Source organism: Bison bison, unplaced genomic scaffold, assembly GCF_000754665.1.
Source record: "Bison bison bison isolate TAMUID 2011002044 unplaced genomic scaffold, Bison_UMD1.0 scf7180017864530, whole genome shotgun sequence".
Taxonomy (NCBI): Eukaryota; Metazoa; Chordata; class Mammalia; order Artiodactyla; family Bovidae; genus Bison; species Bison bison.
The window spans coordinates 3,382,746-3,401,578 of record NW_011495080.1 but is presented as its reverse complement, the minus strand read 5'-3'; the positions used below and the strand labels follow the sequence as shown (position 1 = coordinate 3,401,578).

Below are 18,833 nucleotides of genomic sequence, written 5' to 3'. Positions count from 1 at the left end.
AAAAAAAAAAAAAAAAAAAAAACACCTCACTGCTACCAAAATAAGCATGTATTTTAAGCCCCATTTGAGTGGGGAAAGAAAGGAATGATTCTGGCTGTCTGAGAACTTTTGTGTGAAAATTAAAGCCTACTTCCAAGTCATATGTTTCCATGTGTTTTCAAAGAGAGACAAACCTAGTCTAGTGCTGATTCATTTATTTTGTTGTTGCAAAGTTTTATGTAACTGTTTTAAAAAAAAATGTATACTTAAAAGTGTTCAGGAGCTTCCCTGCTGGCTCAGTGGTAAAGAATCCGCCTGCCAATGCAGGAGACATGAGTTCAGTCCCTGATCCGGGAAGATCCCACATCCTGCGGAGCAACTAAGCTTGTGCCTTGGAGCCCAGGAGCCTCAACTACTGAGCCCACGTGCCACACTACTGAAGCCCTTGTGTCTTAGAGCCATGCTCTGCAACAAGGAAAGCCACCGCAGTGAGATGCCCCACAGCTCGAGCTTAGCCCTGCTCTCCACAACCAGAGAAAAACCCGCGCAGCAGTGAAGACCCAGCATAAATAAAGAGAAAAAAAAAAAGCATTCAGCCTCATGTCTTTAGACAATAGAGCGACTTAGTTGCTTTGCTAAACAAGTAATCTTACAGCTATAGAAAAATTAGCCATCGAAATAGGGATTTTTATTTTTAAAAATATTTACCATTTGACTCCCAAATTCTAATTTTATTACTAGTTATTAAGATGACTATGTGCCTATGATATCAGATCATCAACATTTTTTCTTTCCTCCTTTTTTTGCAGTACAAGGTCTTATTTCGTTTGTGTAATAATGTGTTATGAAATACACACAGATGTTTTATCTTAGGTATATGGTTTCTACTGCATTCGTTATTTGGTTGGATTCTGGGCTCATTTTTTAAACATCTTATATAAATATTATTTTAATTCACTGCAAAAGGGTATAATTCTAAATAAAGTCTAAGTTACTTTGAATTCATTTGAGATATAGTTCTGGTTGTTCCAGATATTTCATTGTTATTTTCCTGTATTTGGTAATGATACCAATCCATAAAATAACTTGACAATCTGTTATGCATCAGTAAATTCATTTATGCTTCATTGTAGGTGTTTAAGTAAATGTAACTAGTTTATATACTGAAGAACTTGGTAATTTTTGTGGACTGTACAATGACATATATAATTTAATGTTGCCTCAAGTTTGACTTTAATTTAGATACTTTGAATAACATCACTTTAAGAAACTTTGTTGCAGGATATTATAACCAGTAATTATGATTTTTCAATAACTGAAAAGTAATATCTCTTGTTCATTAATGTATCAAGACATTTGAAACTATATTAAGAACTGTATGAAACTCTTTACTATAAGAGTCCAAGTCTCGAAAGTAATGGCATTTCAATGTAGTCTAATGTAGTCTAAATGCATTATTTTTACCCAGAATGTTTTGTTGCTGAGAAACCATTAAGACATTCATCTGTTGAATTATAGGTCCATTGTATCACTGGATAGAACTTGGTTTGTTTACATTATGGTACAATTGACTTATGGGTGAGAAAGCTAGAATAAGGGACCCTGACACAAATACTATACATTAAGTAAGCTTTTATATAGAGAGGATCATTTCTATGGAAATTATAGCTTCTGTTTCTTTAAATTTCATCTTTTTTTTTTTCAGATTCATCTGATCTTTTTCACAATGCTCTATTCTTTTTTTTTTTTTTTTACAATGCTCTAAGAGTCTCCTCAAGAGAACAAATGTTTTGGGTTTTGTTTCCTTGTTTTAATAAGATTCAGCCAGCCCTTCCCTCTCTTCTTGTTTTGTTTGCCTTGCCTCAGCCATGCTGAATTCTTTACTGTAAGTCAGTTGTGTTGAGCATGCTTCTGGGTATTTATACAAAGCCATTCTCTCTGCCTGATATGCTTTTGTCCCATATCAAAGGTATCAAGGTATTTGAATGCCTTCCTTTATAACTTTAGACCACTGTGCAGATGTCATCTCCTTAGGACTTCTTTGACCATCATGCTGTCCCTCACTCTGCCTCCTTATCTACCTTCCTGGTTGCCCTTATCACCACCTGACATTATCTGGTGTGTTATTTGTCTGTCTAGTCTCCAACATGAAAATGTAAATCCCACAGGTCAAGACATTTTATTTACTGCTCTACCCCCAACAGTCAGTGTGCTGTCTGGCACATAGTAGGTGCTCAACCAATATGGGTTGGATGGCTTTTCCATCAGGAAGACTGAATAGAGGATGTTTCCACATAACATTTGTCTCCTATTATCTCTGTGATTGTTGTAAACTTAATTACTTCAGTGTCTCAAGTGCTCTGTCACCTGGAATTCCTTAGGTGTGGATTCATGCGTTTGTTACATCTTCTGAGTCTCTCGCCTTCAAGACAGGTGCTGAATGGTGGCGCTTTAGACTTCCCTACCACGGTTAAAAACTCATTTGTCTGCAACAGCTTTTACCTTGCTTGTTTTTGTTGGCTGCTGTGGGGATCGCTACGCAATTTGGTAGGAGTTCGAGTTCAGATTCTGTACCAGCACACAGCCCAGAATTAAAGGTCTGATTTCCCATGGGTGTTTCCATCATTGGTGTAGGTGAGCCTGTGCCAGACTAAGTCCTGAGATTTCCGGACACGCCTTTTCCAACTTCCCACCTAATAAAGAGCCCAGGTCTTGTCCATGAAGCACATGAGGACTGGCCTTGCCTCTCAGTCCAGAAACCTCAGGCCCAAAACATTCTGACCTCTTGGTGTCAATGTCTTCTGCTCTGACTTAGAATCTTCACTTTTAGCACCTGAAAATGTTTCTTTCTTGGTTTCAGTTTTACTCTGTGTTAAAAACACACTTCTGTTATATATTATCCACTATTCAATTTTGTCTTGAGTTGGGGCTCGCTTCCCACATCTGTTCAGTCAGCCGTATTGGTACTGTGGAGATGATTTATTTTGGCATTTTTATAGCAATACTGAAAATGGTGATAGTCCTAATACATCCAAAAGTATTTACACTTGGCCCCATGATACATGAGCAGTGATAGAAATTTAGATTCTTTATATTCTAGGTCTGCTGCTAAGTCACTTCAGTCATGTCCGACTCTGTGCGACCCCATAGACGGCAGCCCATCAGGCTCCCCCGTCCCTGGGATTCTCCAGGCAAGAACACTGGAGTGGGTTGCCATTTCCTTCTCCAGTGCATGAAAGTGAAAAGTGAAAGTGAAGTTGCTCAGTCGCGTCCGACTCTTAGCGACCCCATGGACTGCAGCCTACCAGGCTCCTCCATCCATGGGATATTCCAGGCAAGAGTACTGGAGTGGGGTGCCATTGCCCTCTCCATATTCTAGGTCTATGGACATTCTAATGTTTTAAAGGAAACTTTAGACATTTATGTATAAATTCTGCTAAATAGTGACCTCATCATCCATTCCATTCTTTTTAGAAGTTTTTTCTTAGCATTGTGTGTTTATTATGACTATTATTATTAGCACTGCATGTTCATTATTATTTTAGCCTTTTAGGACAATTTTGTCAAAAGGAAAGTAATTATTAAGGGGACTTTTCAGTTAAGTATCTGGAAGCCTTTAATTGCATTCATAAGTCTTTACTGATTGAACACAAAGTGTACTCCCAGAATGTTTCTACTAGGTGATGTGGACTACCTCTATATTTACAATAATAATTATTATTGTACTCTTAAGATATATTTTTAGTTATCTTACTTTCAAGTTGACATGCACAGACTTCAAGTATACACTTTGTTGTATTTGAGCAAATCCAGGTATAAAACATTTCCCCCAATTCAGAAAGTTGTTGTATCCTATTTTATGCCTTTTATTTGAAACCTTATTTTTTTCCCCTAGGAGATACTAAGAAACCTCAGCTGAAACCTGAAAAGATTTCTAGGAAGTTAAGAGTTTCAAATGAGTTTGAGTCCCTGGATTTTGCAGACAGAAACTACTTTGTGAAATTATGGGCCAGACTTTCAGGCAAAAAAACGCCAGTGGTAAGAAGGGATAGAAGGGGAGGGGGAAGCCACAGCTGAACATTACGCAGTTCAGACAAAAAGGACATTGGTTATTTTAACACTAAGTTTCACCAGGACTGTTCTCTGACAGTGTCAGCTGAAGACAAGCCCCACCACCGGCCCCCCACACACTTTCTACACCTCTAAGAATAGGCACGGGTTTTAAAAGTAGAATATTTAGTGTAGATTTTGGGAGTAGCTTTCCCCCAGGCTCCTAGTCAAAACTCTGACACTCAGTTCTTCTAGTTAAGAGGCACAGAAAAGCGCTACACAGAATTAATACTGTAAAATATGTATATTTCAAGGTAAAACTTGCTTTGTGTTGAGATACAATTTTGAATATTCTTGTGCTGAGCCTTCAAAGCAAGTCCACTCAAAGAGCCCATGTTTTATAAGCTTGCAGTACGTAGACTTGTCCTATAACTTACTCTAATCCCTTCGAGAACTTAGAGAAGTCAGGATGGACAGGAGTTGGCCTGCATTCACATTAGGTCGTGTTCTTTTCCTGTTTGTGATGGGTTTTCTGTGAATGTTGGGAATACAGAGACCTAAATCATTGCCACTTCTGCAGAAGTGATCCTGGAGTGCAGGAAATGTCCCATTTGTTTATGCAAAATAAATTGAATCTAGAATTGTTCCCACCTACTAGAATCTGTGGGAAATCAAACATCAGTCATTAGGAGTGGGGATCACTCCCAGTCTTTGGATTAAGTTCAAGAATCCTGAGGTTTACATCGTCCTGGAAATTTAGGGAAGGGAAGGGCCCCTGGTTACTATGGTTATCGTGGTTACCATGGCGATGCACCTTGTCTGAAACCCTGAGTTCCATTCCCAGCCAGTGGTTCTGGTATTCTCCAGATCTCCTCCTGCAAGTACCTTCGCCCAGTGCCAACTCCTAAGATCTCACCACACCCTAGGAGCTCCCTCGACATGAGGGGCCCATCAGCCTCTCTCCTTGTAGTCCTGGGAAGCCCAGCTCTTTTTTTTTTCCCATCACTTTCTCTCTGTATCTGCTCTCCCACCCTCCTTGGATGGTACATCTTTATGTTCCTTTGAGCTTAGACTTTCAAATATAAGTTCTTTGTTTAACTTCCCAGGGCATGGTGTATCCAGACTGTGAACTCCAGAACACACATTCTTGGCCACCTTTATTCTTTTTTTCCCTCTAATATATTAAAAAAAATATTTCCACCTTTATGTATTTATCCATTTTGGGGGCAGTGCTACCCATAGCATGTAGGATCTTAGTTCCCAAACCAGGGATCAAACCCACAGCCCCTGCATTGGAAGCCCAGAGTCTTAACCACAGGACCACCAGGGAAGCCCCTTGGCCACTCTGTAATGATAAGTCTGTGTCTTAACAACAAGAACCAGCTCATGTCGCAGTTAGGTTGTCCTGCCACTAACCCTCATACACACTGATGGGAAACACACATCACTGCCTCGCAGCCGCTGCCTGTTAGTGCGTATCGTGCTTTATTTACACATGACCAACCTGAATGCTACCTGCTAGAAAGTTCTCAGGTCCGATTAAAGGCAGCTTTTCTCTGGTCAAGGGCACTCAGGTACTCAGGAGTGAGAGCAGAGAAACAGAGATGAAATACACACACGCTGGGTTCTCAGCTATAATTCATCTCCAGCATCTCAACTTAAGATTCATGAACATTATGGAGGAACTGGAGAGTAGAAGCTGTGATCAAAAGGCAATATGAGAGTAGAAGGGGCCGCGTTGGCGGGGGGAGGGGAGCAGGTAAAGCAGACCACATGTTGTCAAAAGTTCTCCTGAACTTTGACATGCCCAGGGTCATGCCTTATCTGTTGCCACCTCCTTGAGAAACTGTTCAGCCCCCATAATCCCGGGCTTCTAGAGCCTAGTGTGGAAATCTGCTGTGTTCTGTGTTAGAGGGTTAGCGGTTTCTCATCCATGATGGCAACAGCGCTCAAGCCTCTTGCAGCCCGAGGTTCTGGTAACTTCACCTGCCAACCCTGGTAGAGATAAAATCTAACAGAGTAATTTCATAGAAAAGCAAATCAAATCCCACCAGGAACCAACAGATTCACTCCTCAGAAATGAGAGAAGTAGTGCTAAATTGCTGCTGTCATACACATGAGGTGAATTTGCCTGAGATTATTTTTAGTGCCTCATTTTCTTATAAAGATTATGAAAATTCAATGCTATTTTGAAATTTTAAGTGTTTATCAGCTTTTAGGATAGTTCATAGGTTATCAACCTCTTGCACAGCTGTTACAATGCTGCAAAATGAACAACAACCTTCTTAAGATCATCACAACAGAAGTTTAATGAGATGTTATGGCGGAGATCATAAATAGCCTTTGTTGTTGTTCAGTCGCTCAGCTCAGTTGTGTCTGACTCTTTGCGACCCCATGGACTGCAGCACACCAGGCTTCCCTGCCCTTCACCATCTCCCAGAACTTGCTCAAACTCATGTCCATTGAGTCAGCGATGCCATCCAACCATCTCATCCTGTGTCCTCCCCTTCTTCTGCCTTCATCCTTTCCCAGCATCAGTGTCTTTTCCAATCAGTTGGCTCTTCGCATCAGTTGGCCCAAGTACTGGAGCTAAAGTATCAGTCCTTCCAATGAATATTCAGGGGTCATTTCCTTTAGGATTGAAAACAGACTTTATGCATCACTTATAATTTGGAAGGGGCTTTCATGTAAATTATCTCATGTACCCCTCATTGCAACCCTTAGGAGAAGCTATTTTAATTCATTTTACTTTCCCAGCATAAATCCCTATGTATATTTGAAACTTTTTATTGGATTGGGGAAAGTAATTACAACTTCCTCAGTCAGATATCTATATCGTAAATCATTCATCCCCCAAAATAGAAATGTTTGTGCTGTTTGGTATTTAGTGATGGTGATGGGGTGTTGGTGAAATACTGAAGGAAAACCTCACAGTCTGTCGTATTTCAGATTCATACTTATCATCAGATATATTCAGTCAGTTACTGTGTGTGCAAAACTATGATAAAACTAAAAAGACAGTAATAGTCTGTATCATCAAGAGATAATCTCATTAGATGTAGGAAATAATATGACATGTTAATAAAAATTGCCACATTTAAATTTCAGTCTTCATAAAAATATTTTTGTTTTATAAAGTTTTTTTTCTTTCCACTGGACAAATATTGTTTTATAGGCCTTTTTTTTTTTCTTTCCACACATTTGGCAGTCTCTCTCAAGAAGAGGATGATTATAGCTATTTTAATATCTGACATTTTTAATTCAGTATAATTATAGATCATATTTCTTGCCTAGGAAAGAGAGTCTTTGGCGAGACAGTATGAGACAGCCCGGCAGACCCTAATGGGAAACACGCCTCCTCAGCACACGTTCCTGTTTCAAAGGTAGATACTTGTCACGTGTGTTTATAGTTGGGCATCTTTAGATTGATTTTTTAGTATCCAGGTATACCAAGTGAATCCTAAATCGTCAGCATAGCCAGGGACCTTTGTACTAAAATGGACCTGGTGGTAGTAAGCCTAGTTCTAGAAGTTGTATTTCCCTTTCATTTATACATGTTTTTAAAGGCACAGTATACTCACTGTTGCTAGAAACAGATGATTTTTTGCAGTCTTTGAGGACTGCAAAGGATGATATTTCTGGTCGTGTTTGAATATGAGTGTCTGCCTTCACCAAGGCTTTGATGATGGAAGGTTAATTTTATCCTATTGAATATCCTGTCCTTGTCCTTCCTGAATCTCGAAACAATAGTAGTTAATGATTTGTGGGATCATTTGTTTAATGTCTCCTTTCCACATTAAACTGTAAATTCCATGAGGATGGGGACTGTTGTATCTTTATTAATCCATGAATTCTCCATCCTTAATATGCAGTGGTTCACTTAGCCCCTGATTCATAGTAGAGGCTTCATAGATATTGGTGGCTATAATAATTACTGTACTATTAATTATCACATGTGATGAGGCACATTTTAACTTTAAGAGATACTCACAATGAATAACCAGGATGTTTATGAAATGTTTGTGTTTTATTTTCTCATGAAAGTTATAGGCTTCAGTATTCTGAATTCTCTTTTCTGTGTGACCTTTTGGAAAGTTCGAGTAGTAAAGTGATGCCCCTGTTTTCAGAAAGTTACTAAGAGCACTGACAAGACCTTAATTATAGTGTTTTAAAGAGCTTTTTAAAGTGCAGTGATTCAAGAAAGCAGAACGCTAAAGCCATTTTAAAATGTTTTTCAATTTCACTTCTTTTTATTGTCTGTAATTTTAAGCTATCTGTTGAAAATCTTTAACCCAATATAAATTAAGTTTTATCTTTGTCTTCTATGTAGCAAAAAAAAAAAAAAGTGTGATTTCTTTTCTCCATATTGGTAAGCTATCTTTGGATAGTCTGATTCTAAAGGCAGGCTGTATGGAATATACAAATCCTACTGGAGGAGGGGTTATGGGTGGTAGTCAGGAGATGGGCAGTATACCCCAGAGCAGCTAAAGTAGGGGCTTGTCCGACCTCTGACCAGCTGAGCGGCCATGCCTACTGGCACACTGTAGACATTTTAAATCTGAGCCTGTGACGGGTCATACAAGGGCAGAAGGGTGCTCTGAAATTTGCATGCCTTTATATGCAATCGGTCTACTTTGCACATAGCAACTCTATTTAGCAACTCTAGAGTGAATAGCGGCAGGATTTATTTACTAAAAGTAGTTAATGATTCTTTCAAGTCACTCTGTCTGGGAAAACAGGCTGGTATAGATGAAAAAAGGATATTTTGTACTAGAGTTCAGTAGAAAGTAAAACAGAATTTTTATAAATATTTTATTCTGATATTATTTCAAAGTATTAGATTACAAACAAAACTGAAAAATATCTGTTTCAGTTCTTATAGCAGTTGATATATTGCTGGACTTCATATAACAAATAGGTGAGGATTTACAATAGAATATGCACTAATCAACAGGAAGATAATCTGCCTATATTAATGTCTTAATGGATAAGGAATATTCAGAAAAATACAAATTTGCTTAATCTACAAATTAAAATGTAATACCAGTATCTAAGACAAGCTCTGATGTGTTTGTAAGTGTAAACATTACATTATTCCAAATAGATTTTGCTGTCAAATGCATTTACTTGTGATGTAAGAGTCACTATTTAGGTATAACATGTGTGTATATGCTTGGTATCATTACAGAATTCTGTGGATCTTTTTTCCAATTTCAGGGGTCTAGTACCAGCACCCATCATCAATAGTCTACGTTATTTTACAGCGTTAGAACTCAAGAAAAGTTTTGAGCTTTATGGAGATTATTTTAAAGCCCCCTTTGGACCTTCTGAAAAGAGGTGAGTTGAGTTTTGTCGGATAGAATACATTATTTTCTGCTGGCTAGTTACAGTCATGGTGCTTGTCCCTAGACTTCAGAGGATTCCTGACGCTGGGAAGCAGGCCCCACCGTGGAATATGAATGGAGTAGATCTGAGCCCTCTAGGGAGGGCACAGCCTTATAATCAAGGTTCACTGGAACCTAAGAAGCTTCTCTTTGGGACTTTGAAACTTGAGGGAATGGCACACAGATGCAGGGGCAGTTTGAGGTCATTCAGGTCACCAGTGGTGAATAATCAAGAGTCCGGTGTGAAGCAAAAGCTGTGATGTCTACCAGTCTCTTCCTGTACTGCAGCTTGGCTGTGTTCTTGGCATCTAGCTCTTGCCAGGTGTAAAAGCCTGGTTCTCTAGTTTTCCATTAAATCTGCAAACTACCCAATAGCTTTTCAGTGACTCCCTTTTTGAAATTTAAATTAGCCAGAGTTGGTGTCTGTAATTTGTAATCCACATCTCTGATTAGTACGATTGAAAATGTTTGCTAGCTGATGCTCTCTCTCAATTATTATAAAAGTCTTTTTTTTCCCCTGGGTCCCTAATATGTCAAACTGTGATTCAAAACCTGATATGTGTAGGTTGAGAACTCCATATGGGCCTCCCAGTGGTTTTAGCACTTGACTTTTGTGCGCATTCTATTACATTCCATTTCTGCTTCAGCTGTCCCTGCTACTACCGTTGACTGTCTCTCTATAGGTCTTAAATCCATGCTTCTCAAGCAAAGATGTGGCTGGTTGAGTCAATCGTCTTGGGTAGAAATCTCTAGCTGGAATCCTCACAGGTAACATAGGTAACAAGCTGGTCTATAATTGGTGGCCCCTATGTCAGATTGAGAAATTTGTATGTAGGTCAGGAAGCAACAGTTAGAACTGGATGTGGAACAACAGACTGGTTCCAAATAGGAAAAGGAGTTCGTCAAGGCTGTATATTGTCACCCTGTTTATTTAACTTCTATGCAGAGTACATCATGAGAAACGCTGGACTGGAAGAAACACAAGCTGGAATCAAGATTGCCGGGAGAAATATCAATAACCTCAGATATGCAGATGACACCACCCTTATGGCAGAAAGTGAAGAGGAACTCAAAAGCCTCTTGATGAAAGTGAAAGAGGAGAGTGAAAAAGTTGGCTTAAAGCTCAACATTCAGAAAACTAAGATCATGGCATCCAGTCCCATCACTTCATGGGAAATAGATGGGAAAACAGTGGAAACAGTGTCAGACTTTATTTTTCTGGGCTCCAAAATCACTACAGATGGTGACTGCAGCCATGAAATTAAAAGACGCTTACTCCTTGGAAGGAAAGTTATGACCAACCTAGATAGCATATTCAAAAGCAGAGACATTACTTTGCCAACAAGGGTTCGTCTAGTCAAGGCTATGGTTTTTCCTGTGGTCATGTGTAGATGTGAAAGTTGGACTGTGAAGAAGGCTGAATGCCAAAGAATTGATGCTTTTGAACTGTGGTGTTGGAGAAGACTCTTGAGAGTCCCTAGGACTGCAAGGAGATCCAGCCAGTCCATTCTGAAGGAGATCAGCCCTTGGATTTCTTTGGAAGGAATGATGCTGAAGCTGAAACTGCAGTACTTTGGCCACCTCATGCGAAGAGTTGACTCATTGGAAAAGACTCTGATGCTGGGAGGGATTGGGGGCAGGAGGAGAAGGGGACGACAGAGGATGAGACGGCTGGATGGCATCACTGACTCGATGGATGTGAGTCTCAGTGAACTCCGGGAGTTGGTGATGGACAGGGAGGCCTGGCGTGCTGCAATTCATGGGGTTGCAAAGAGTCGGACACGACTGAGTGACTGATCTGATCTGATCTGATGTCAGATAACCATCTTTTTTCCTAATCATCTGTGGCCAGAGCAGTGACAGAGAACTAAGTAAAGAACTCTTCAGCAGGAGTTTGTGGGTTTGGTCTCTCTGAATGCATGACAACAAAATAGACAAGAAGGGACCAGAAGCAAGCACACTAAAACATTAGCAGTGGGTATTCCTCTAGACTTATCAGTTATTTTTATTGTCTTCATCTTTTTTTCTGTAAATTCTAAATCATCCACACAGCATATATGTGTTTTATTTTTAATATCCTAAAATGTTAAAAAAAAAAACTCATGAGAATTTGATGAAATATTCAGTAAATTGGAAAAATTGGTCCTATAATACAATTAAGTTGCTCATTGCTTCCATATATTAAAATAAATTTTGGGTAAATTATAAAGTGAAAGTGAAGATACTCAGTCATGTCCAACTCTTTGTGACACCATGTACTGTAGCCTACCAGGCTTCTCCATCCATGGGATTTTCCAGGCAAGGGTACTGAAGTAGGTTGCCATTTCCTTCTCCAGGGGATCTTCCCAACCCAGGAATCAAACCCAGGTCTCCCGCATTACAGGCAGACGCTTTACCATCTGAGCCACCAGGGAAGTAAATTACAAACAGTTAAATACAAATCAAAAGATGCTTGCTCCTTGGAAGAAAAGTTATGACCAAACTAGACAGCATATTAAAAAGCAGAGACATTACTTTGCCACCAAAGGTCTGTCTAGTCAAAGCTATGGCTTTTCTGGTAGTCATATATGAATGTGAGTGTTGGACTATAAAGAAAGCTGATTGCTGAAGAATTGATGTCTTTGAACTGTGGTATTGGAGAAGACTCTTGAGAGTCCCTTGGACTGCAAGGAGATCCAACCAGTCCATCCTAAAGGAGATCAGTCCTGAATATTCATTGGAAGGACTAATGCTGAAGCTGAAACTCAATACTTTGGCCACTTGATGCAAAGAACTGACTCATTTGAAAAGACCCTGATGCTCGGAAAGATTGAAGGCAGGAGGAGAAGAGGCCAACAGAGGATGAGATGGCTGGATGGCATCACCAACTTGATGGACATGAGTTTGAGCAAGCTCCGGGAGTTAGTGGTGGACAGGGAAGACTGGAGTGCTGCAGTCCATGGGGTTGCAAAGACTGAGCAACTGAACTGAACTGAAATACAAATCAGTGCTTATAATATCAATGGTGTGTTAAAAGTCAGATGCAAATGTATATCCAGGATATAGTGTAGCTTTAAAAAATATTCATGTATATGTAACATGAAAAAACACTAAAAAGGCATATGCCAAAATATTATCAGTTATTATCTCCTAGTGATGGGATTATGGCCAATTTTTATTTTCTTTATTCTTCACCATATTTTCCAAGTGAGCATTTTATAATTTTTGAGGTATTAATGTAACTTTAAAATGCCATTTTAGAAGTCTGCCATGGCAAAGGGATGTTTTATGAGGGGGATGTTTCATCATGAGAATGCCAACCTAAAAAATGAGTAATGGCTTCCTTTATTTATAAGTTTTATTGTCATAATATTTTGGGTTTCCTTTGAGAAATTTGATAACCAAAAACTAGAGTCCCCACTAAATGGTTCCCCCAAGTCGGCACATCTCACTGGATACTAGGTACTCTAGATTATAATTAGTTAACTCATTATAGTGACAATGTTGAGACTGTAGATCTCTGAGCATTTATTCATGCTCTCAGTTTTTAGTACAGTTGGGTAGCTTGATGGGAACACTGAGAAAAAGAATGTCTCAGTTTAGGCTGTTATAACAAATCACCATAGGCTGAGTGGCTTAACCAAAAGACAGTTATTTCTTAAAGTTCTGAAGCTGAGAAGTTTGAGATCAGGAGGTCGGCGTGGTTGGGTTCTTATGAATATCCTCTTCCTAGTGTGCAGATGGCTGGCTTCTTGCTGTGTCCCCACACAGCAGAAGCGAGCTGCCTTTTGTCCTTTCTTGAAAGTCACTCAGTCACGTCCAACTCTTTATGGGGACCCCATGAACTACACAGTCCCTGGAATTCTCCAGGCCAGAATACTGGAGTGGGTAGTCTTTCCCTTCTCCAGGGGATCTTCCCAATCCAGGGATCGAAGCCAGGCCTCCCGCATTGCAGGCAGATTCTTTACCAGCTGAGCTATTTCTTATAAGAGCGTTAATCCCATTCAGGAAGGCTGGACTTCTGGACCTAGTCACCTCCCAAAGGTCTTATCTCTTTACTCCATCATATTGGGGGTTAGGATTTCAACATATAAACTTGGGCAGAGTGGGGAAGGGACACAAACATTCAGTCCATAGCAGAATTTAAAAAAAAAGAATTAAAAATTGCTTACTAGACTGCAATGGGCTTCTCTGTCAACTGTGGGTCAGACCTTCACTCAAGGCTTCTCTGTCAATCGGTGGGTCAGACCTTCACTCAAGTCTGCTCACACCACATGGTAACGCCTGTGTCTTTCAACCCCACGGCTTTTGGACTTCTGACTTTCAAAGCATTTTCATTTACTACATCCTTTGATACAAAGGAACAGTAATTGTTTGAAAGGCAGAACTTGCTGTGATCCCTTTCTTGGTGTGTGTTTTAAATGAAGAGGTATTCTTTTCTAAAAATAAGAGAGCAAACCATCTGTCTTTTGAGTCGAATTGCGTTCCCCCAGAAATGTGTATGTATTCACATAAATTGATATGGAAAACATTCAGAGCCTCAAAACATAAATAAAGAAAAGAAGTAAATAGTTCATAAAAGCTAATTAATAGGTGCAAGAAATAATGATTAACCTTGCCGTAAACAAAGCTCAGCTGTTTACAGTGCTCTCTCTGAGGAATGAGCTCCCCCCTCGGTGGATTTGCTGCCTCCCACGCCCCTCCACCCTGGAGGAAGCAGGAACAGGTAGAACGCAAAGGAGAGCAGCTTGCTGATAGGAAGTGCACTGGCCCAGAGGCAGAGAGTCCAGGCATCCAGATCACACCCCAGCTTCGTCCTTAAAAGGGGAACTAACATCTAGCAACAGTTATGCCCAATGTATGGTCCAGATCAGGCTGCCTAGCATGCTTTCATCTTTTCTGACCTTGAAATAGCAGAGACTGCCTGTATAAGTTTCACTTGATTCTAAGGGCTTCCCAGGTGTCTTGGTGGTAAAGACTACACCTGCCAATGCAGGAGATGCAAGAGATGTGGCTTTGATCCCTGGGTTGGGAAGATCCCCTGGAGAAGGAAGTGGCACCTTACTTCAGTATTCTAACCTGGAAAATTCCATGGACAGAGGGGCCTGGCAGGCTACAGTCCATGGGGCTGCAAAGAGTTGGACATGACTAAGTGACTGAACATACACACACATATAAACACACACTCTAAAGTCCTAGGAATCAGGATCCACGCCTGACTCATCTTGTTTTATAGATGCCAGCACCTCTCACCATGCTCTTTGCAAATATTCAGGGATGTTTTGTATAATGGATGAGAACTTTATGCTAATATATATATGCTACTTAATATTTCAGCTGCTAATAGGTCTTGACTACTAAGTATTGTTGAAAGCTTAAGCTCAACAGAGATACTTTTGCAAACTACTGAATAATTTGACAATGATAACCCAATGGTCATATGACCATTCATGGTTTTACAGCTCAAAGATATCCATTTTTCATATTTCAGTGTCATGGATTCCAGTGATTCCATGCAATATCCTGAATTACTTCATTCTTGTCCATGGCCAAAAGATTTGCCTTTTCAGCCTCTAGAAGACAGAATTTATTCGCAACCAGGCTCAATAATAGGTGATACTGAGGATCATGCCCTAAAAGGTATGAGTCATTTACATATGGTTCTCTTATAGATATTCATATTATAATTATATCTATTTTCCACCGTCTTTCTGTTTTCTGATTTTTAAAAATTAAATAAGTGTTTTACCTGAGAATCCATCTGTTGAGGCAGGATGAGATTGTAGCAGATGAGAAACAAAGTTCGAAAAGATCCAGAACGTGCCGAGGGTTACTTAGCTATTCAGGGTGGGTGCTGCTGCTTGGCTCATCTGACCACACTACCTGCACGGGTGCTGTGGAGCGAGAGGTGCTGCTTTATTAATAGCAGCTTGGGCTCCATTCAGTGAAGGTGAAGAAAGCAGAGAAGGTGCCATGTTACTGACCAATCTCCTGCTCCAGGGGTCTGGCAGAATCCTGATGGTTCAGGGCTTGAAGGATCAGACTCAGCCCCCACTCCCCTGCACCTCCTTTTTACACCCAGCTGCCCAACAGACTTGTGAATGTGTATCGCCTAGCTCAGACAGGATGAGCATTGCATTTTTGTCTCTGGCACTGTTCATAAAGGACATTGAGTAAAGACTGAAGGGCTGGAGGCCAAAATGGATAAGGGAGAGAGTAGTCCGTATGGGGCTCCGTGAGCGATTGATAGAGGGATGAATAAATTGGGGGGAATTCTCTAGGACCTGGAGGCAAGGAGCCACCATGAGCAACCTGAGGTGGGGTGGGGTGACCTGCTTGAGCCCAGAAGACTTGAGGATCGCCTGCTTGCTCAGGTGACCATGGGAACCAGAAGGAGGGTACAGGCGTGTTAGGTCACCAGCAACAAGAGGACACAGTAGGTGGCATTCTCCAGAAGGAAGGTCCTGAATCAGGCACCTTCTAACCATTTCTCTTCAGGTGGTGTCTTCAGGACAGCTGACCAAGTATCTTCAAGGATTTTACTCATAAGGGTGGACATCAACCATAAGAATTAGAATCTGTTGGACTAGTTAGTGGTGAAGAACCCGCCTGCCAATGCAGGAGGTGCAAGAGACGCGCATCTAATCCCTGGGTCAGCAAGACCCTCTAGAGGAGGGAATGGCAACCCATTCCAGTATTCTTGCCTGGAAAATTCCATGGACAGAGGAACCTGGCAGGCTAATCCATGGGATCACAAGAGTCAGACCCAACTGAGCCTAGCACACGGCCTGAAACAAATAGACTGCCAGGTATTTCTCCAGCAAAGATGGGTTTATTGGGGCTGAAGCTGAGAACTTCAAAATTTGGGGTCTACAACCACAACCATCCACATGCAAGACCTCACAAGGCAAAGGAAGGAGAAAGCTTTTACAGGGAGGGAACGGAAGTTGGCAGAGCTTTAGTAAACAAACAGTCCATGGCTTTTCATTGCCTGAGTCCATCCCAAGAAAGAAGAGGAGACTTTCTTCTTCCTGGTGGGCTCTACTATGGTCACAGGACACAACAGCTCCAACTTCACTTAATTGAAATTTCTGTTTATTAATATATATATTTTTTTACAAGTCCCAAGTCTCACATTCCAGGAAATAGTCCCAGGTTCTCAGGTAGACATACTGTGTCATCTCACAGGATGTGGGAAGTGCTCTGGGAACGCTTTAAAAGCCGTGAGCTGCCACTTCAAAGCCTGAGGAAACAGGAGCCCTGGGCCAAACATGCCCCCAAGGTCCATCATGGTTCTGGCTTCCCACAGGACATGTTCCCAGACCTTTCCCATCTCATTTCTCCTCCTCTGCCTGTCTCCTTCCTTATAAATGGAATCCTTAGAGTTGAAAACTATATTCCAAACCTAGTCTAGCCAGAGCAAAGGAGGGATGCTACCTGTGGGGCAGGGCTGCGGAAAGAATATTGCATTAGGGATCAGAAGACCTGGGTTCCTGTTCCATTTCTACAGTGGGCTGGCTGCACAGTGTTGGGCAAATCAATTAATGTCTGAGCCTTAGAATTAATAATATCTGTCTCACAATGATATAGTAATATCCTGTATTACTATAATATATGCATTATAATGTGAGACATAATGTGATAATACAGGACCAGCAAGATGGGGTGTGGTGTAAGTAAGAAGTTAAGTGTTAGATACCTGCCAGGTATTATGCTTGTAAATTTTTACACACATAGAAGATTGTGGTTGTTTTCTAATGGAATGTTTGGAGGAGATTTATTTCACTGAAATAGATTAGAATGAATGAATGGAATGAATAAAATTGAAATGGGCGAAGTTTTCCTATTTCTTTATCTGCATTGTGATCTTGTGTTGAAAACTGGGCATTTGGAAAAGCAGCTACCTCTCTCAAGGTGTAGACTGGCTCAATGCAGGGGAAGCCCTTCACTAACCAGAGACATGTGTCCTGAGCCCAGGATCAGCCCAGCCTGAGGGACCAAGGTCTTTTCATTCCCTTCCTGGGCATGCCCTTTCCCTGGATCTCTGGGGGTGCTTTTTTTCCCCCAGTTCCCCAGTATACACAGATGCTTTTAAATGAGTGTATTGATTTTCCTAAATGTCTTCTTGGAGTCTTAGCTGTTCTCTTGTGTTCCTCAAGTAGGAATCCCTTGTTCCAGGCATCTTTGGGTCTGTGCCTCCTGTGGGGTTTTCCAGGAGCCCTGCCCACTGCTTGCCATGGCTTCCTCTACCCTGAGATCCCACTTCTAGCCATCTGGGCTCCGAGTTAGGTGATGCAGACACCCAGAAGGCTGCCCCTAGGTGGGTTAGAATATTACTCTCTCTGATTCTCATGAGAGAGCTGGGAGCCAGACCTCTCTTTCCCCAAACTGTACTTTAACCCCCTGGAAGGGGGAGAGACAAAGATGAGTAAAAACTTCATTAGATTTCCTACCCTTGTGCCTGTGGTTTTTTCATGACTGGGTATTCACTTAGTCACTATGGATTGCTGACTGATTTCCAGAACTCCTATACAGTTATTTTAGCTAGTCCCTAGTTATTCATTTAATGTTTCCCTGGGAGAATAAAGGCCTGGAGCTTCCTAACCAGCCATCTTGCCAACGTCTTTCCATCTTTCCATGGTTATCTTCTTAGAAATCACAACACACTACTGGTTCTGGGTCAGTTAAACCCATATATACATATACATATACATATATATATATATATATATGAGAAGGCAATGGCACCCCACTCCAGTACTCCTGCCTGGAAAATCCCATGGATGGAGGAGCCTGGTAGGCTGCAGTCCATGGGGTTGCTAAAGTCGGACACGACTGAGCGACTTAGCTTTCACTTTTCACTTTCATGCATTGGAGAAGGAAATGGCAACCCACTCCAGTGTGCTTGCCTGGAGAATCCCAGGGACGAGGAGCCTAGTGGGCTGCCGTCTATGGGGTCGCACAGAGTCAGACACGACTGAAGCGACTTAACAGTAGCAGCAGCATATATATATACACACATAAATATTTTTCCCCACAAACTGCCAAAGTTTTTATTATATAATATATGTGCCATTGATGATATATATATATGCAACTTTTATCTTTATCTTTTTGTTATTTTGGTTTCAGTCCCACATTCCAACTTGATTAGATCATTTGGGGTCTTTATTCATCTTCCATATTTACTTCTATAGATTGGGCCTTCCCAGGTGGTGCTAATGGTAAAGAATCCACCTACCAATGCAGAAGATGTAAAAGATGCATGTTCGATCCTTGGGTTGGGAAGATCTCCTGGAGTAGAGAATAGCAACCCACTCCAGTATTCTTCTGAGAAGGCAATGGCACCCCACTCCAGTACTCTTGCCTGGAAAATCCCATGGACGGAGGAGCCTGGTAGGCTGCAGTCCATGGGGTTGCTAAAGTCGGACACGACTGAGC

The 18,833-nt window shown here is 41.0% G+C and overlaps 1 protein-coding gene across 1 annotated transcript in view; it reads left to right on the top strand.

Annotated features, from left to right (window-relative positions):
- The window catches only part of LRGUK (leucine-rich repeats and guanylate kinase domain containing), a 102,004-nt gene that overhangs the window by 78,267 nt on the left and 4,904 nt on the right, over nucleotides 1-18,833 (top strand). The window contains exons 16-19 of the mRNA XM_010831655.1: nucleotides 3,875-4,017; nucleotides 7,324-7,412; nucleotides 9,247-9,366; nucleotides 14,884-15,032. Of these exons, the coding sequence (XP_010829957.1) occupies nucleotides 3,875-4,017; nucleotides 7,324-7,412; nucleotides 9,247-9,366; nucleotides 14,884-15,032 (501 nt within the window). The remainder of the gene's footprint in view (nucleotides 1-3,874; nucleotides 4,018-7,323; nucleotides 7,413-9,246; nucleotides 9,367-14,883; nucleotides 15,033-18,833) is intronic.